Below are 21,569 nucleotides of genomic sequence, written 5' to 3'. Positions count from 1 at the left end.
TGACAATGTTGACTGGAATACTCTCTTTCAAATTCTGAAGGTGGCAGGGGTAAAATACAGGGAGCGAAAGGCTATTTACAATTTGTACAGAAACCAGATGGCAGTTATAAGAGACGAGGGGCATGAAAGTTAAGCAGGGGTTGGGAAGGGAGTGAGACAGGGTTGTAGCCTCTCCCCAATGTTATTCAATCTGTATATTGAGAAAGCAGTGAAGGAAACAAAAAAAAATTTCGGAGTAGGTATTAAAATCCATGGAGAAGAAATAAAAACTTTGAGGTTCGCCGATGACATTGTAATTCTGTCAGAGACAGCAAAGGACTTGGAAGAGCAGTTTAACGGAATGGATAGTGTCTTGAAAGGAGGATATAAGATGAACATCAACAAAAGCAAAACGAGGATAATGGAATGTAGTCGAATTAAGTCGGGTGATGCTGAGGGAATTAGAATGGCTTTGAGCACGGGACTCAACTGCTGTGGTCATTAGTCCCCTGGAACTTAGAACTACTTAAACCTAACTAGCCTAAGGACATCACACACATCCATGCCCGAGGCAGGATTCGAACCTGCGACCGTAGCAGTCGCACGCTTCCGGACTGCGCGCCTAGAACCGCGAGACGACCGCGGCCGGCGAGGGAATTAGATTAGGAAATGAGACACTTAAAGTAGTAAAGGAGTTTTGCTATTTGGGGAGCAAAATAACTGATGATGGTCGAAGTAGAGAAGATATAAAATGTAGACTGGCAATGCCAAGGAAAGCTTTTCTGAAGAAGAGAAATTTGTTAACATCGAATATAGATTTATGTATCAGGAAGTCGTTTCTGAAAGTATTTGTATGGAGTGTAGCCATGTATGGAAGTGAAACATGGACGATAAATAGTTTGAACAAGAAGAGAATAGAAGCTTTCGAAATGTGGTGCTACAGAAGAATGCTGAAGATTAGATGGGTAGATCACATAACTAATGAGGAAGTATTGAATAGGATTGTGGAGAAGAGAAGTTTGTGGCACAACTTGACCAGAAGAAGGGATCGATTGGTAGGACATGTTCTGAGGCATCAAGGTATCACTAATTTAGTATTGGAGGGCAGCGTGGAGGGTAAAAATCGTAGACGGAGACCAAGAGATGACTACACTACGCACATTTAGAAGGATGTAGGTTGCAGTGGGTACTGGGAGATGAAGAGGCTTGCACAGGATAGAGTAGCATGGAGAGCTGCATCAAACCAGTCTCAGCACTGAAGACCACAACAACAACAACAACAACAACAACAGTAGTTGTTATTTCGATAAACATCCCGAATGATTGTCACATGAGCGGTGTAGAAAATTCATGTTTTTTGAGTCCAGAAAGCTCTATGCAAGCTACTGCGATTTTCCAGACAACTTTTCCATCATAACGTCAATTTCACCATCAGCCAACACCAATATATATGGTACGAGGACAGATTTTTCGATCCTTTCTGCCAGATTTTACGCAGTATTCTTTCTGCTGTCACACTGGCATTCCCAAGTAGGAGAAATGGTTTGAACCCTCGACGCTGTCTGCCACAGAGATATGCTTGACAAATTCATCACGTTGATTGCTGTTAAATGTACCACACACATTTCAGAAACGTTCATCGCTTGGTTTCGTCATCCTACCAAGCACTGGAAGGAAGTTAGGCACTTCAGAGTGGAAGAAGTACACATGACGAATCACAATCATGTATAACTAGAATAACATCAATCGAACAGATGGCGCTTCAAGTACGAACAGGCAAACCACAACAAGTGGTGTTTGTGGCGAACAGGGAGACTTAGATAAACTCGAAACATCTGATTATGGGCAGAATAAGTGTAGCTAAAGTTGAAGCGAAGGAGAGTGTCCATGGGAAGTGTGAGTGGAATGCGATGTCTCGAAAAGTTAAATTATGTACAGGTGAACTAGGCAAGATGTCTGCGGGAGGGAGGCCACTCCGCTCTCGAGTGCCACCCCGTTCAGTGCCACGCCAGGTAACACGAGCATGCTCCGCTTTGGACATTTACATAGCAGTATTAGGCGTTACGCTGATCCGGATCCATTTCGGGTATTGCATCGTGCTCTTCGTGCCACACACTGTACGGGGTGATTTTTTTCAACCGTGTACAAACTCTAGGGATTGATCGATGAGACATAAGGAATAAAGAAGGTCTAATGGAATTACGTTCGAAAATGCATAATTTCTAAGCTAGAGACCTTTTATTCAATCATATTTAGTTACAGACACTGCGCTCTAATACGCGCTGTATCATGCAGCCACAGTTACAGTATGCATAGTTTCCTCCTAGAGGGTGGTTCTGTTCCTCATACTTCATGCTCTAGCTCCCCCTTCTGCCGTAGTAATTGGTAATGTTGTCCCCGATTAACTTCTCTTGGTGGCTCACCTTGTAGTGGATGTGATACAGCGTGCTAAACAATGGTTTCGTATCCGAAGCTTGCGTGGGGGCTTAATTAAAAAGAAAAGACTAATATTAATCTATGAATGCAATAATTGTAGTAGCTGCCTGACCAGTCACGAAGTCTCGTAACCGGTTGGCCCTGACTATTATTAGTACGCAATCTGACTGCATAAAATAAAAATAAAGAATGACAAGGAATTTCTATTAACACAATTGATTAATTAAGTCCCCTGCAACTATAAAAGCTATGAGACAACAAAGCACAAGTGTAACTGTTCTGTGTGTGGTAGCGTGACTCAACGTACATGTATCTGGCTCGGTCCTTTCTCAATACGACAAAATATTTCAAACACCATTTACAATGAACTAATTGAAAAACCAGAAATACTACAATTGCACATAGAAACCAGAATTACAAGTCTAATAAACGAACACGAGCCAGATGCCTTGTTGATTGTACCTGTGAGCAAGAGGCATTGTCACTGAAGAAAACTGTAATACCATTTTACCTCATTATATATTGACGAAAATTTTCCATTACACCAGCATCATAAATCAAAGCTCTTTTCCTCAAATACACTCTGACAATTGCAACTTCTTCCATCTACACATTACACCAACCGAACAGCAACTACTCTCTCGCCCAACAGAACAAAACTGCCCTTGACATCTTCTGAACTACTACTGCATCAGTGGAGGCCGTGGAATAATAATCTTTGGCGCAATCTCTGGCACTGTGACTCAGTGTAAGCACCTTTCAAGCTGGCCGACATCGTGTTAACACACGGAAAGGCAAATGGCAGAGTTGGCTCGGAGCACTATGCGAGGTCATCAGTCCCCTAGAACTTAGAACTACTTAAACCGAACTAACCTAAGGACATCACACACATCCATGCCCAAGGCAGTATTCGAACAGGCGACTGTAGCAGCAGCGCGGTTCCGGACAAATGGCAGCATTCGGCGAGAAACAGGGTTGTTTCAGGAGACCTACCACCACTGACAACAACCTCAGCATTCAATGTTTGCAACAGTGTTTCGCCGTTTGTCTGAGACAGGGTCGTTTCAGGAAGAAAGGAAATTAGGAAGGAGGTACCTGAAAGGTTCTGACACCAGACTTGAGGAAAATGTAATTAACACTGTGGAAGGCGACCGCCGTGTCAATACCAGGCAGTTGACCCGCCAGTACAGTCATACTACCGTGTGGAATATTCTCCATGAAAACTATTACTGTCCGTATCATTTACAGCCTGTGCAGGGCTCACTAGTGACAGATTTTTCACATCGGGAGGGGCTTTGTCACTGGTTTCTTCACCAGGCAACCACGATTCCGGGATTTGTATCATCCATCCTATTCACAGATGAGGCCACCTTTATACGGAGTGGTTTCTTAAACTTCCACAGCAGTCATCTGTGGGATAATAGGCAGAAGCTCCACGATATGGTGTCAGCGAATCATCCGCATTGGTGGAGCCATATTGTGGGGGCCGCGATAACTGGCGCCCGTAGTTGGGACCAGTCTTCTTTCCACGTCGCATAAAAGGCCGGAGCTACCGGTGTTTCTTACGAGTGACTTTGCCTTTCCTGCTGGAAGAGTTGCCATTGATTATGTGGCTGCTACATGACAGTGCTCCAGCTCACTTCGTAGTTAACGTCCCGACGCATCTCAGTCTTGTCTTTACTGGTCGATGGATCGGACGAGGGGGCTCAGCTGCATAGCCTGCTCATTCACCGGATCTGAACTTTGGCGAGTTCTGATTCTGGGGCCATCTGAAAGGTATCGTGTATGGAGAACCCATTCCAGATGTGGAGACACTGGAGCTGCTTATTCGTGCCGCCTTTGACAATGTTCGGATGCAACCTGGCCGATGTAAACGTGTGAGACAGAATATTCTACTGTGTGTACAAGGATGCGTTGAGGAACATCGAGACCATTTTCAGCACATACTGTAACTGTGGCTGCATGACACAGTGCGTATCAGACTGCAGTGTCTGTAACAATGTATGGTTGAATAAATGGTCTCAAGTTCATTAGACCTTTTTTGTTGCGTATCCTCTCATCAACCAATCCCTACAGTTTGTTCATGGGAGAAAAAATCGTCCTGTATAGTCCACGTATTGTGTCTGCAGAACCACACCGCAAGTGATATAGTGCGGATACCGCATAGAGATGGGAAAAAATGACCAATTAACCCGGTGGTTCACGCACCTGGTGTTGTGTACATAGTTCCGCGTAGTCAGCGCGTACACAACTTTCCCACTAGATCGCGCCCCGCTAAGCACAACAGCGCAGGCGCAGCGCTCATCCGTCTCCGCACTACGAGACGGCGCTGCCTTAGAGACGGACCAAATTCTGCTTCCGCCGATCCTCGTATTAATATGTAACGCAGCCAATGAGATTGCTGCTAACGTAGAGCCTTTTCTCCTCGCGGATTACACTCGCGCAGTGATACCTGAACGAGCAAGGTATTATAAAGAGTGTACAGACCTCCGATTAGTCAGTCTGCATTTGTCTGCATCAGTCTGTACCAGTCTGCATTAGTCTGTACCAGTCTATAGCCAAGTTTCAGTCTGCATCTAAGAAGATTGCCATATTCCTGTACATAGCCGTGAAGATAAATGTATAGACACTTTGTCAAGTATCAGAGATATGTGAGAATAAGATTACCATACCAAGACCAAAGGAACTTAAAGTTGTCAATTGTACACAGCATCCAGAATCAAGTTACGTAATGTCTACGCTTTTTATTATTTTAATAAATGTGTGTGAAAATTAATCAGGTTCTGTTTAAAGTTGGTCACTGTCAATCTGCTACTCTTAAGTGTTCAAGTGGCATTTCTATCGTCTGACCTAACAGCAGAAGATAAACACGCCACAATAAGACCACGAGACATATTGCTGACACTCGCCTACTTCGTTAGAGCGACAAGTCAAATAATCTGATGGTGTGTGTACCGAAGGTCTTACAGTACGCACACCACACCTGGAAACAGGACGGTAGTATACGCAGCTGGTCTCACAGACCCTTGCACTTTCTACCTTTCTGAATTTGCATTTAGATGTATATTATAGACGGAAGCGTTATTAAATGAAGTAATATTATTAAAAATCAGTTTAGTAAATATATTTAAGGGAAAAATTTAATATTTTGGTCAAAAATATTGACACAAATGGAGATATATAAAATTTAGCTGTTATCAAAATAATGCATGTATTCAATCAGATATTTTGTCGATACAGTCTTGGCACACAGTAACAGAATGTTCAAGACAAATGTATTTCTTGCAAATCTTACAAATATATCTTGTTTTTCTGCTTTTGCTTCTGCAGTCCACACACTATCCTCGTGAAGTCGCAGTTGATTCCACTTCAGAAATTTTCACATTGCAAAGCTCTCCAACTGTCTCAGTTATCTTCCTTGTCAATATTTTGGATATTCCTCTTTGCTGAAGATGATCATGCAGAAGCGCAAAAGAAAGCTGCCTCAAAAACTCTGTTCTTCTCAGTTGTTCTTTCTGATTTCAGTTGAAAATAATAGCAGCATTTATCGCAAAAAATGGTTCAAATGGCTCTGAGCACTATGGGCCTTAACATCTATTGTCATCAGTCCCCTAGAATTTAGAACTACTTAAACGTAACTAATCTAAGGACAGCACAAAACACCCAGCCATCACGAGGCAGAGAAAATCCCTGACCCCGCCGGGAATCGAACCCGGGAACTCGGGCGTGGGAAACGTGAACGCTACCGCACGACCACGCGACGCGGGCGCATGTGTCGCAGCTATATTCATGATGCTATGAAAAAACAACCACTGGCTATCTTCTTGTGTTTCTACCTACATTATATGTTGCACTCATTCCGTCTACAACGTCAACTTCACCCTCAGTAAGGCTATAGAAATTTATAAATTCTGGTTTTTTATCATTCCCTGTATTTTCGTCAGTATTTCCATTGTGGTGCAACGTTGACAGTAGTTCAAAAATGGTTCAAATGGCTCTGAGCACTATGAGACTTAACTTCTGAGGTCATCAGTCCCCTAGAACTCAGAACTACTTAAACCTAACTAACCTAAGGACATCACCCACATCCATGCCCGAGGCTGGATTCGAACCTGTGACCGTAGCGGTCGCTCGGTTCCAGACTGTAGTGCCCAGAACCGCTCGGCCACCCCGGCCGGCCTGACAGTAGTAATACCATTCTATTTCGTTTCCGCACATAGGAGACTAAGGTGCAATTTTTCTGAAACACAAACTTAGATGATTTTTCTTGTCGGTTTTTAGTGTTAATAAATCCCCTTGGGACTTGTCTCTTATTCTTCCTCAGGGTACAAACGATGGTCGTCTTCTTCGTAATCAATGTGTTTGCAAGCTCGTAACTTGTAAAATAATTGTCGCAAGTTATGTTGCGGCCTGTATTCAGGATAGGTTGGTAAAGTCTCTCAACAAGTTAAAGTGGTCTGTTGTCCTGTCTGTAAGGGCCTTCAGGCTGTTGCCCAACATACACCTCCATGTTGAGTGTGTAAAACATTCTGGCATCTACTGCTGCAAAAATCTTTACTCCGTACTTGTTTGCTTATTTGGCAAAAATCTGAATTTTCCACTGAATGCTTCTAGTTTTTCATCAACTGTGATGTATTCAGAAACTGTATAAACCTTCTGAAAGTTTTCAACAATTAGACTGAACACTTGTCTTATCGCCGCCATGTGATCTGTTTTCTCCCTTTCCATTCTCGTTTGTTTATCGTCGAATATGAGTTATGGAAGCAGAAAACGAAATCTGTTTATGTCCATTGTGACATGAAATATTTCAACTCCTGTGCCATATGTTCACCACAAATGCCTTTATTTCAGATTTATTAGTTTGTTGTGCGTCTCTTACCCTTGTAGAGTTTTCCTGGATACTTTGAATGTAACTGTCAGTGCAGCCAACGAGTACGTGTATAATGTTTTCATCAAAAAACAGTTCCCAGCACTGTAGAGGACTTGTAGCACTTTTCGCAGCACATTTCACACCTGTTAAATGAGTTATGATGTTATGACAACGTGTGTGGGATTTCTTTGGCGGAGCACGTGAGTTCTATACTGTTCCGTCTTTACCGATAAACACATCACTGTCAGGACCACAATCACTGTCTTCTGATTCATCACTCGACGTTTTTTGTTCGGTGTCGAAATCACTTTTCCACTCTGGGTCCTGGACTTCTTCAAAGTCGATTTCTCCATCTTCAGAATCACTAGCGTCTCTTTCAGCCATTACCTCTTCAATCAAGTTCCTAATTCTCTTCTCCTGTGCCTCGTAAGAATAAGCCATGATGCATACAACACACTAAAATGAGGTACAAAGCACTAAAAAATCTGTTCTACCACTAAACTAAGCAGATACCGCAAACGTGCCCGTGAATAACCTTGGCGGAGCTAACAATAAACTGACACCAGTGCATGCGGCTGGCCTGTGATACCCTAGACCTCTTTGTTGTAAGCTAACCAGAATTACCAGATACATCATACTAAACGACTCCTATTGCACTCACTTAAGGGTACTGAGAAGATAGCTTCTTGGAAACAACTTTCAGACATTGCATTAATGTAAAAGTATTCTCCTTGATCTGACAGACCACCTGCATGTACTGACGGATTAAAACCGATATCAGTATTTTAGCTCTGAATAATTGGTATTTTTAGGTATTTGTTTGGTCTCTGTTATAACAGATATTTCTCATTTTGATCTCATACTCGAGTTAAAATACAAAAATATCAATTAGCCATAGCAGCAGAGCTATTTTTTTCTTTTTATCTAAACCCTATTTTAAAACAGGAGTAGTCTTAATTGGTAAAATTTTCATTAGTTTGAAATAATGCGTTTTTATAGAAAATGGGAAATGCGATCAGTGCTGTTTTAATGGCAGTGGCGGTAGAAACGAGTGACAGATACGTGGTATAACAACTGTTACAGTATTGGTGAGGCAATAATGCCACTGTTGCCGTTTCTCGTAGCTTGAAGTGCGTGTGTAGGTGGAGTGTGGAAGAGGTTTCACCTGATCTATACACTAGTTTTTCGCTGTCGTTGCTGGACATCCCTTGTATTGTGTAGAACGGCACCAACCCTAGTCTGGAAATATTTGGTTAAAGATTTGTCTACCATTTTTATGAAATAATGACTTTATATCCCTGTAGCAGTTGAAGACGGCAAAATTAAGAAGAAAAACAGGACCTCAATTTTCTCCCTTTGGCATTATTCGTAATGCCCAAATAGTGTCATGATCCCCAAATTTCAAAACGTTTTTTTGCAGTTTCAAAAAATTTAAATCATGGGAGAATACTGGCGATTTCTTGCGATATTCAACCAATTACGACTTTTCGACAAAACACTAAGTTCTCTTTTATTTGCCTATTTATTTAAATATGTTAATTCTATGCATCTTGAAAGTAAAGGATTCAAAATGTTGCAATTGATGTTCGATATCTATGTTCATTACTGGAAATAGCAGAAATAAATAACGAACATCGGTTATTTCGGAAACAGGTTATTTTGAGCGGTGTTAACCGGTTAAACTGACGTGGAAAACCCCGTGGTTTCAGCTACAATCGCCATTCCTAGTACGGCATTATACCAGCCCTCTCAAAAACAAAGTACATGAAAAAACAGTCAGACCATTTCTCTTTCATCCTCTCAATGTCCGTGCCGAGAAAATCTAGAGAAGCACGTTCCTCCTGCTGATGTGGGATGGTTACTTTCTTGTGCACATTTCAGGACTCAGCCTATGGTGGACATATCTGAAACTTCTCTTCGATTATGTTGTGAACTATCCGTTGGAATATTAAGTTAGCGTTGCTGACTTATGGTCGACGCTAAATGTATGGCGTGCAGTGGTCGGTGACTGTTCCTCGTGTTGAAGTGCGCTGTGGTCTGGTGTCATATCGATAGCTGTTTCACGTGTTGATATGCAACGGATAAGATCATTACACTCCCAAGATTCGCTGTTTCGTCACATGTCTTTACCGTCGCTGCCGAAAATTTACAGGGAACGATGTGTACATATCATAGTTTCTGAACGATAATCAGATATGAACTTCGTAAACGGCTGCTGTTATACACCTTAGGGAACCTATGAATGGTTTTTGATCGTCCGGATAAATGTTGTATTTCGTGTCGATGTATCATAGCGCCGGTCCGGAACAAATTCTACGTCATTTTCCAACAGATCTGATGGTTTGGTTTCACATTTGTAGCTATTCTTCCTATGTTGTTATGAGCTCCAGAAACTATGATTGTTGCCGTAACACTATATCCGTTATCTCTATAGGTTTTTGGTAGTTTTGTAACGTTTAGCTCCTATTGTGCTCTTCTTCAATTTGGTGAAGAAGTTCACTGACTTGCTGTTTGTATGTCACCTGCTCGCATTTAGAAATCCCATGTAAAGGTCTGATGTTAAGTACTTGACGTGGAATCTTTTTGATTTAAGCCATATTCGCTAGTTTCAACGCAAAATTTAACGTGGTTGGTGCAATATTCGTTTCAAAGGCACCAGGAGAGGAAGCTTTACACAAATTTTGTTACTCTCATGTTTCATATGTTGTATGGGTAACTGCATTTGATTCTTTAGTGTATATGTGTATCCGTAGGAGGGAGATAGAGTTAACGTGGAAATTGTACGACATATTTGTGGTTTTGCTCTATATTTGCTGGTTCCGAGATGTTATGACACGAGCGAACGGCGGGATATTAATGCGGCGATTATGACTGAATTCATGAGGTGCAGGAGATGTGTCTTCGCTGCTTCCAAAGAAAAATTCAGTCTTCAATCTGTATCACGTCGTATTTGTTGTTTACAAGGAACTGTGTGACGTCATGCGGATTGTTGCGAAGTCTGAGCAAGCAGTCTGAAAGACCTTGTAGGCAAGGGATGCTCTCTGTACGACGTGGTGCCAAAAACTTGAAGTTTCATCGGGTACGCCCTGCAGCATTCAGTGGCAGGGTCTGTCAACTGTTTGAACGCAGCCTTTAAGTGTTACACACCGCTGGGAAGTACATGGTGTTGCTGGAAGCGGCAGTCCAGCGCTGCCTGGCACAACAGCCAAATGGCGGTGGTACAGTGACGCTAAACTTCGCAGTGCACGCGGAAGATACCCTCCTCCATGTGGTTTGTTCCAACTAAACATGATAGTGACATCCTAACACGCTGCATCTGTTAGGAAAAGTGCTCTACTATTTGGCTGTCACCCGACTTGCTATGATTTTAAAATGTGGGTAAATATGCAGTGACTCGGGGTCCGCAGATCGTGAGCCGTGGTTAAAAAACTGCTGTTTTGAAGAGTGCGCTGCAGCGCGTTGTGTGAAGCAGTCGCCCTCAGTTTCTGGCGGTGGCGATCGCAGCTTTGGTGTCTCCCTCTGGTGGGAACCCGGAAAGGTTGCCTGTTCACGTGCATTTTAGGGGCGCAATCAGCTCGGCAGTTGGTCAGTCGGAGTGAGGCCAGGTCAGTCTCGCGTCACCAGTTGCTGGTCTGTCTCTCGTTCGCATTTGTGCGGCATTTAGTGTCTGTCTGTCGTCGGAGTGCGAGTATGTCTGTCGTTTGGATCAAACTTTAAGTCAGAAAATGAGAGTCTTGCTACTCCGCCAGAACAGAACTAGTGGTTGCCCAGTCGGGGCTGAGTTCCTACATTTGAGTCTGCGCGTTAGGCCGCCAGTGTGCTCGAGTTGCTCGGGCAACGGGCATTCGCAGTTCGATCGATCGGTTGGTCGGTCGCGCACTGAGGCACGAAATGACTTGTCCGGTTTGAGCGTCGGCGCATGTTCGGTCCCCACCTGAGTCCGGTGGGCCGCGCCGTATAGAAAAGGACAGTGGCTCGCGGTTGACACGAGAGCAACAGGAGTGAAACCACGACATCAGGCTGGCCGGGGCGAGCTGCGACGCCGTGAGACGAGAGATCGGCGCGCCTTCCTGCGTCCATTGAAGCGTCTGGCAGCGGACGGTTCGGGAGAGCGTTGGGCGTGCTGCGCCAGGTCTTCGCCAGAAGTCGCAATTTGTTAGAAGTTAAGTGACTGGAGATACGTTGTTTCATTTACTTGTTAAATTCTACTTGTTTTCTTGGTGAGGTAACCAGCCACTTTGTTTCGGGGTCGTCCCACCATTCTTCGCCGTTTGCCCACCCGCTGGAAGGTGGTTATTTGTTTATGGCCCGTTTTTCCCTTGTGGATTTTGGGAGGGTTAGAGCAATCTGCGGTTCGGGTTGTTCAGTAATCCCACTGTAAATCTCCCATACGTTAATAGCTGCCTCTGTCATGTTTGTCGGATTCGGTGTTAAAGAATTTATAGAATGAAGGTGTAAAGGCCGAAATCCTGAAATATGTTTTTATCTTGCCTATCATCTTGCAAGGCGGTATTTGTGTAATGTAGAGCATGTTGTACATTTGATGTAACTCTGAATTTAATGGGTTTTATTTAAATAGTCATTTTTATAAAGTTGCCACACTTCCACCGTAAGAGTCCTTTTAAAAACAAATTGTACTTTCGGTGGCAAATAATTTCTTGGTGTGAGTGTTTGTACCTTAGGGGTGCATAGTTAGTGTGTTTGAGTGAGTTGTTAAAATTTTTAGTTTAAAGTAATCTGGTGTGTTGCAGATTTGTAGCAGTGTAGTCTTCAGAGGTTGTTGTGAGCGGTCGTGTTGAAAGGGAGTCGCAAGCTTCTCAGCCCGAACACTCACACAGTCAATATTGTTCTTTCTGCCTCTAAATAAAATTGTAACTTGATATTTCGAGGGTGCTTTTCTGTTTATGAATTTTTAATCTGTTTTTGAAAAGGATTTTATGAATAAATTTCATTTGTTAAAGGTAATTTCATTTTCATCAGTTACTTCCTGGCAACTACTTCCACGCTCACCTAGTGTGCTTAAATGTATTAATGTTCTTGCTGAATCGCTAGTATATAAAGTAAATGCTTGCAGAGAAGTTTTGAAGGTAAATTCACCGTTCAGAACGGATTATGCTGTGACATTCTAAACATAAATCTAGGGCGGTAGTTGCTTAATTGCTTATGTTCTAGTAGGACTAAACCAGTATCTCAATTTTGGGAAAGTATGCTGAAATTGTACACTATCACAAATAGCGAGACGAGTGTTGCAATAAGGCGTACCTCTTCGCCTGTCTCGTGATCATTAACTTTGCTGTTTCGCAATTGGAAGCTCTCCCTGATAAGGCTTAGTTTGGACTTTAGGTTAGGGGAATGAGCCTTCGGGGGGGGGGGACCCCCGGTCCGGACTGTCTGAGTCTTCTGGTGTTTCTTTACAAGAAAATGCTTATGGTGGGACCCGAACTTAGAGTTAGGTGTAGCAGTGTGAGTGAACAGTGGTCGGGGAACAGATGTCTCAGTGTCGATCTGCACCATCCTTTGTCCCATTAGTCGTGCCAGTATTCAGGAACATGGGTACTGATGTAATAGAACCTGTCCCAGAATCTGAAGTCTGGGCCAGTATGCAGAAATTTTCTCACATTTATAAACATCCAGACTTGTTTGAGCTAGACTGTAACATAACAGTGCCAGTATGCCCCAGTCTCCGTGTTCTTTCGTCACCTTGTATTCTAGGTCATGGGTATTGGACGATTACGTCATAGTTAGACTGGTGCTCATAGTCCAACTCTCGGATTGCGACATCACGAGGCTGGGGTCAGTATTCCAGTAAGGCAGCATGATAATACGTGGAGAAGCAATATGCAGTGTACTCTGAGTCCATAGTAACCAGGGAAACCATGTCAGAGGGCTGGATCTCTATAAATATCCCTTGTCTCAGATGCCGTGGCTCCAGTATTCCGGAAATTTGATTGTTGTATCATAAAGAAGGCCGCATGAGAAGCAGAGTTATTGTTTTTTCGAAATAAATACGTCAAATCAGAAACTGCAAATTGGAGTACTCTATAAACCTCCAAACGTCGGTGCCATGTACTCCTTTGTCTGCCCTGTCCTCGCTCGTGTCGCAGTAGGGACACACAATCGTTATGGGCGACACAAACATCGACTTACAGTTAAAATCTCCCTGTGCAGGAAAACTAAGGAGACTGTTCCACTCCAATGACACGAGTATAACAGCGCTAGACCCAGCCCATCACATAGCATTATACTCATAAATATAATAGCAACAAAGCGACCAGTTAAAATAATTATTGATCGCTGAATGTTGGTCTTTTGAGCAATTCTTTACGAAATCAAAGGGGACTCTCTGCTCATGACGTGATATTGACTTAGTCAATGCATACTACGAAAGAAAAATCTCACCTAGTAACCTACAGAAACCTAAAAAATGTTAACCATGACGCTCTTCAAAAGGATTGCTCAGGCATCCCTTGGCATGATATAAGCAATGAGTCGACTTGGAAATGGTTGTGTTCGGCTACATGGACACCATTTTCAGCCAGTCGTGGGCTTTATGTGCCCAAACAACCATGGAGCTTTTTATGGGTGGTAATGCTCTTTGTCACCGAGTCAGAAGTTAGCATCCGTAGCGTTACAGCCTACCACGCGGAGGACCTGGGTTCGATTCCCGGCAGGGGACTGAAAGTGGTGCGTCTTTCATTATCATTGACTCGCAAGTCGCCGGTGCGGCGTCACCTGGAAAGGACTTGCAATACGGCGGCCGAAATCCCCCGAATGGGGCCTCCCACCCAACAATGCCATACGATCATTTCATTTCATTTCGCCGAGTCACAATAGTTCGTTAACGGCTTGAAAAACATTTCGGACAGTTGGGGCGAATGATTTGGTATCCCAGATCATCCTACATGAATCACATTAAACATTTATGGGACGTCATGGATAGGTCAATTCTGGGACAAAACCATGTACTTACTATACGTACGCAAATTATGGGTGGCCGTGGAGGTAGCATGGCTCGTACGTCTGCAGACCACGTCGATGTGCTGCACTAAGCCAGACGAAAAGAGGTCTGGCACGATGTTAGAAGATACCTCATGACTTTTGTTCACCTCTGTGTATTTTCTTATAGAGAATAATATTATTTGAAAAATGGGTCGTTGTTGGTCCTACGAGCGTGAAGGCAATTAAGTACTGAGAAACAGGTCTAGCATGTAATTGAAATCAGATGGGCACTATGGGACATAACTGCTGAGGTCATCAGTCCCCTAGAACTCAGAACTACTTAAACCTCACTAACCTAAGAACGTTACACACATCCATGCCCGAGGCAGGATTCGAACCTGTGAACGTAGCGGTCGCGCGGTTCCAGACTGAAGTGCCTAGAACCGCTCGGCCACCTCGGCAAGCAGCATGTAATTATCTGATAGTGTTTACCTGTTGAAGCTAATGCAGTTATAATAATTAATAATTCTTATAAGGACAGTTACACCTCATACACGACTGTGACCGGCTCTGAAAATTAGTATAGGCTGTTTTACAAAGTATTGATCTCTGAATGTTGGTCTTTTGAGCAATTCTTTACGAAATCAATATAGAGGCCCACAAAACAGCCCATTATTTAAATCAAACTGTACAAGAATACTGGAGATTTTAATGATTCTGTCATTGAACATACTAAGGAGTCCCGATTTGCACCATTGCACGCTGCACACCAGCCATCTTCCGTCATCGTTGAACAAGCGTCTTATCACGGTGAGCTTCCTCCGCTATGACACAGCCTAAGCGCTGTCCTGGGTTGCAGATGATAATGTACTGCCGAGCGTACACGCCGCTGCCTCCTCAGTCTCGTTGTCGGCTTACATAGCGAAGCCGCTGGCATAAGGAAGAGACGCTGTGTCAGCAATGTGGAGCAAGTAAGAAGCTGGCTCAGCAGATCTCTGCGATCAGCAGGCTTCTGACACCGTGCACTACGGTACACAACCCAAACGCTTCAGTAAAATGTTACAGCCGCCCTTCTCTGTAACCTTCTGGTGTAACCTCTCAACAGAGAAATTCCGTAACCTCCCAACAGAAAAACTATAATTATTTCACATTCAGCGTAACCCACCAACAGTTTACTTCTGTAACCTTAGGATAATAAAAGTGTGACTAATGTCCTAATAAAGGAATGTGACTCATAGATAACCTTTCAATAATTGACTATGAATTTAAACTGGTAAGTTTTGGACGTCAGCAGTGCTGTAACATGGCCCTGAAAGATCATACTGAATAAATTGAAAATTCTTACCTCAATGAAGTCGCCGGATAACGCATATGTATCTGCTCTTATAACACATTTTTCTGGCACAGCCCAGGGCAATGCTGGTCGATAGATTTGTCATGTATAAAAGGAAACAAAAGATTTTTCTTTACAACAATCGGGATGACCATGCATTGGAGAAATTAGTAAATTCTTTAAATTTAGATGAGTGATTGTCAAAAGTAAATTTTTATAAAGAAAATTATTATTAAGAGATTTTTAAAACATTTACATGGGACTTGATATAACAATACTACACATGCGAGGCGGCTTTTACCTTATACTACAACAATCAGGCACCGCCATCACTCTGCACGACCGGCCCAGCCAACTCCATACACACGACAGGTCGCTAGCAACTACTTACTCCTACTGCTATAGACACTGCTCTTACTGCATACAACACTGCTCTCTGGTCTGAGATTCTGTTACAGCTTACATATCGCAGGCAGCGCGTGAGCAATCCATCGAAATTACATCTGCTCGAGTGCGCTAGCAACAAATTCTTTAATCATGGACCTCTTACACTAGGATTCTGAAAATTAGCGCTGTCGTCATACGTCAGCACAGTTTTTGGACCACAACCTACGGCGTCATTACGGTGCGGTGAATGGTGACCCATGTGGTTATTTCTGTAGAGTATAGTAGACATGGAAGCATGGTGTGACTATCATCATAACTGGAAGGTTACCTTGATTAGACCGGAGGAGCTGACTGACGTACCTGAGTTGAGAGGTGTTGTGAGAAGCAGTATTTGGGTTCTGTAAGGTGTACACAGTGTACTTCCTTGGGAATACTGCACCTGTGTCTATGACCTCTTATACATGTCACTGTTACGATAGCAGTGTAGAGTAGACGTCTCATGAGAAGAAGGGAAGATTGTTATGTGATGGTATTTTGGATTTGTGATTACTCTTTGTATGCTTTAACATAACAAATAACGTGATTGTAGAGCACCTACAGTGTATGCGCATATTGGTTTGCATAGTGGTGTATTACAGCCACACTGACAGCAGGCGAGCACAGGATGCTGCTACTGTAGTAATTCAACAAGGCCAGCGCAATGTTGCGAGGCAGCTAGCAGAGTCAGTAGCTCTAGACAGACTTTGGCAGCCAGTGACAAGCCAGATTTCCGCACTAGCTGCGGCAATGGAGCTTGAGGACACGTGAACTGCAGTGACACCTCATGTGCAGAAGAGGTGCACTGCTGCCAGCTTTAAGTATTGCACAGTTCATATGAAATTATTACCAGTCCATGAACTCTACCAGTACGAAGGACTGCCTGAGCGAGGTCGCCACATGAAACGCCAATAGAAGTCAGTGGTTCGTCGGCAACAGTCCAAACATTCATGATGGTGTCTGATTGTTCTATATCGTGTCTCCCTACCACTTTCGCGCAACGACGTTTTTTAGGGAATTAACTAGTTTGAACCTGGGACCTGTTGCTGGTAAGGAGACGCCAGACCACACATGACATGTAGAATTCAGAAGAGTTCAGTGAGACTAGCGATGATATAACCAAATACTTAATGATCTCAGCGTAGCTCCACTGCACTCCCTTTAAAAGAATCTTAATACTAACTAAATATAGTGAAAAGGGTTCAAGGCTTTCCTATTTTTAGTTAGCTGGTAAAATAACGTCGAAAAAGCAGTTAAGTTTACCATTGGAAATTTTATTCTACTTACAAAACATCGTTTATAAATTGCACTATTGATCAAAAGAAATGTTTTAATACAGGATGGTAAAAACCAACGGCGTTGAACAAAAATGTGAACGAATATTCCCTGAATGGGTTACCAAGTTCTACAATCGATCGAAGGATGACCTATGCCATATCACATCTATAATCTAGGTTTAATTTAAGTTTCACAAAAGAGAAAACTATCAAAATGGTCTACAGTGACCCTTAACTATCTTTAATTACTTATCTAACTTGTAGTAAATTACAGTGGCTTATGTGGCTTCTCAATAACTATATAGAAGAAATATCATCGCGTTTCAGATCTGTTCTTCAAGTGGCAATTGTGAACAGCATGACTTTTAATTAACGATCGACAATAGTATTACGCAAAAACGGGGTGTAACAGATGAGTCTTCTGCAGTTCTGATTGAAGCCTTATTCGCTCAAAAATGCGGCATCGCGTGCGTTCATTACCTTGTCCGTGTTTAGGCAGCGTCAGGGCGACAGCGGCTGGCGCACCAGCCATCCAGCTCGCCATCTCGGAACTAACTCTCCTCGTGGTGGGGCAATGTTTTTAAAGTTTGCAACGTAACAGAGACGCTAAAAAGTCTCACGCCAAAACCTGCAGCTGGTGTGGTACTTTTAGCGTTATCATAAGATCTATACTGTTCTTATGGAGGGCTCTATATTTTAACATGGGCTGGGGGGTAGTCCTTGACGTACCTGAGACGCGAAAAAGTCTCACGTTAAAACGTGCGGGTGGTGAGCCCTAGTGGTTAGCTGGCGACGTGGGTGTCCAGTCCGTCCCTTATCGTAGGGCCTTCTAGCTTAACACGGTTCTGCTCTCGACTTCTATTCTCGCTTCTCCCCTCGGAACTGCGTCGGTCTCTCGGTGGGAAGGTACAACATGCATTTAGGTATTCTTGTGTTAGTCTGTGGTATTCCATTTGCTCACTCGTTACTCGTATTACTTTGGTTAATTTAATGTTACGATTTATTCGGAGCTATGTGACATACTACTAGATTTGCTTATTATGTCAGGGTTTTCATGGAAGTTGTTGGATTTGCCTGACACCTTACAACAGCTCTGTGCACCAAGTCTCTCCCAGCCTTAGTGTCACGGTGGACAATACCTTTCCAGGTTTGCTCCAGCAGCTCCGACTCTTGCCCAGGAGGCATCTGGTTGCTCCCTGTGTACACCACCCTTTCTCCAACATTGCATGGTTAGTACCTAAATGCAGCAGATACGGCGTTGTAGAGTGTACACGCCGCTGCCATGCAAGCCTTGCTACCTGCTTAGATATCACCATTGGCACATGGAAGAGGTTCCGTGTCAGCAACGCGGAGCATGCTGCACCCAGCCCAGCAGCCCAGCGTTAAGTCAGCAGTCAGCTCGCCACTCACCTGTTGTACTACGCATAGCAGATGTTTAGATAATTAACTTACTAACTTTGCAGCTGCCTTTCTGTAGAGCCTCCTGGGATCACCCTAGCCTCTATCACCCACTCGCACCATCCTCGCCCATAGCTCCCCTCACCGCACTGGGCATGCTCTACGACATACAGTACTTCTCAGTCCGAAATTATATATATATCCACTGTCACAGCTAGTGGCCCCTTATTCCCAAGTCTGTTCAGAGCTACTGAGTCTGCTGTTTCAGCAAGCTAAACTTTCAAAACGCTGTAGAAATTACTCCACTGGTCAGAAGGACGTCAAATTGCAACCGAATATTATCGGAGAAGTCAAAAAACGTATGGCAGAAGAAAAAATAGTGTGAAAATTGGTCAATAGAAGGCGCTGTATGATCAGAGTAGGTAAATGAGAACACCTGTCATACGCATGACCTATTGAAGTTGGTATAAACACGCCAGGTACACGCTTTTCGTCCGTTCGCATCTACGACGGTCGCCATTACTGCCTCAATGCAGGGTCGCGCTCTGCTTGTAAGGCGGTATTACAAGAATGATAAGTGTGCACATATCGCTCTGCAGTTCCGGACGCTGAAGGGTTTCAAAAAAGGTATGGGTCCGATGACTGCCGTGGGTCTGGAGAAAATGATTCGGAAATTCGAGAAGATTGATTCTTTTGATGTGCAAGCTGCTACAGGGAGGAAAGGAATCGATTCGACGTCAGTGGAAGCCGTGGCCACAGCAATGTAGGAGGAGACGGGAGGTGGTGTGCAAACGTGTAGTGCACGAGGAATTGCCCGAACATTGGACATTCCGCTGACCATGCACGGCGCGTAAAATCCTGCGAAATATCCTTCTTTTTTATCCATTCAAAATTACCCATGTGCACGAGTTGCTTCCTGTTGACCCGCCAGCTAGAGAGACCATTGCTTTAGAATTTCTTGCTCGCATGGAAGTGGACAATCATTGGCCGTGGAAGATTTTGTAGGCAGACGAATTCCACTTCCATCTGACAGGATATGCCAGTACACAGAATCGTCGAAAATGGACAACGGAAAATACACACGCAAATCAACCAGTACCACTTGATCCTGAAAAGGTCACTGTGTGGCGCGGGTTTATCATAGGCCCATAGTTTTTCGAAGAGACAGGGGCTTGTGGTCCTGATATTTGTACCGTAACTGGTAAGCGCTAAGAGCGTCTTTTGCGCAACCACGTCATTCCAGTTCTCCAACAGCGTGCATGTGTGGAGGAGATAATTTTTACGCAAGAAGCACCATTTCAGAAATGGTAGGATTATCAGCCGCCATTTCTCTACAGCGTGGCCGTCCCGATCTCCTGATCTTAATCCGTGTGACTTGTGGATGTGGGTCTATCTGAGAGATGTTGTGTTCAGAGTTCTGATTGCAAACTTAGCTGCATTGAAGGCATGCATTGCGCAACGTATTCTGAACGTGATCCCGGAAACACTTCGATCAGTTGTCAAACATGATGTTTCCCAGTTTCAGCTCGTTGCAGAAAACGGTGGACAGCATACTGAACATGTTTTGCGCGTCACATGGAAATTGATAATCTGATTTGATTTTGATTGATGCTTTTTATGCGGTTTTTGGCCTCAGGACAATTAGAAACCGATTTGATTGATGATTTCTATGTGGTTTTTGACGTCGGGACAATTAAAACCCGATGTGATTGATTGTATGTGGTTTTTGGCTGAAGTACAGTTAAAAACCGATTTTTCCAATCCGATGTTACATGACCTTGTCGTGGTGGATGGGACTACGTAACTAACAATATCACACCTGTACACCCATGCACACTGAATAGTACAATTTGTTTAACGTCTAACATCTTAAGCATTGTTATATAATTCATTTGTCATTTGCAGTCGACCACTATTAAACTATGATGCATACAGCGCCAGCTCTTGCTACATTTTGTAACAATTTTTTTATTCTGCCATACGTTTTCCCCCTTCTCCGATAATATTCCGTTGAAGTTTGACGTCACTCCGACCAGTGGTGTTGTTTCTACAGTGCTTTGAAAGTTTAACTTTAATTATAATAATCACCCTATGTGGGGGGTGTCACATTGCCCTGCTGGAATTGTCCAAGTCCCTCGGAATGCACAATGGACGTGAATGAATGCAGGTGATCAGGCAGTATGCTTACACACGTGTCAGCTGCAGAGTCGTCTCCAGACGTATCCCATTCACTCTAGCTGCACACGCCCCAGACCATTACAGAGCCTCCACCAGCTTGAACAGTCCCCTACTGACATGCAGGGTTCAATGATTTATGAGGTTTCCCCACACCCGTCAATCCGCTCGATACGATTTAAAACGAGTCTGGTCTGATCAAGCAACATGTTTCCAGTCGTCAACAGTCCAGCGTCGCTCTTGACTGTCCCAGACGAGGCGTAAAGCTTCGTTTCGTGCAGTCATCATGGGTACACGAGTAGGCCTTCGGCTCCAAAAGCCCATATTGATGACGTTTAGTCGAATGGATGACACACTGACACTTGTTGACGGCCTAGCATTGAAATCTGCAGCAATTTGCGGAAGGGTTGCGCTTCTGTCACGTTGAACAATTATCTTGAGTCGTCCTTGGTCCCGTTCTTGCAGGATCTTTTTTCTGCCACACCGGATTGATGATATTCACTGTACACTTGTGAAATGGTTATATGGGAAAATCCCCACTTCATCGCTACCTCGTAGATGCTACCTCCCATCGCTCGTGTGCCGACTATAAAACCACGTTCAAACTCACATAAATCTTGATGACCTACCATTTTAGCAACAATAACCTATCTAACAACTGCGCCATACACTTGTGATATAGTCGTTGTCAACTGCAGCGCCGTATTCTGCCTGTTTGCTTTGCACATCTCTGTATTTG

At 43.6% G+C, this 21,569-nt stretch overlaps 1 protein-coding gene across 1 annotated transcript in view; it reads right to left on the bottom strand.

The window, feature by feature from the left end:
• The window catches only part of LOC126282329 (golgin subfamily A member 6-like protein 2), a 71,316-nt gene that overhangs the window by 20,197 nt on the left and 29,550 nt on the right, over positions 1–21,569 (bottom strand). The window contains exons 3-4 of the mRNA XM_049981987.1: positions 7,513–7,741; positions 7,295–7,428 (exon numbers count right to left, since the gene is read on the bottom strand). Of these exons, the coding sequence (XP_049837944.1) occupies positions 7,295–7,428; positions 7,513–7,741 (363 nt within the window). The remainder of the gene's footprint in view (positions 1–7,294; positions 7,429–7,512; positions 7,742–21,569) is intronic.

Source organism: Schistocerca gregaria, chromosome 7 (genome assembly GCF_023897955.1).
Source record: "Schistocerca gregaria isolate iqSchGreg1 chromosome 7, iqSchGreg1.2, whole genome shotgun sequence".
In the NCBI taxonomy this organism is placed as follows: domain Eukaryota; kingdom Metazoa; phylum Arthropoda; class Insecta; order Orthoptera; family Acrididae; genus Schistocerca; species Schistocerca gregaria.
This window is presented reverse-complemented; position numbering and strand designations above follow the sequence as displayed.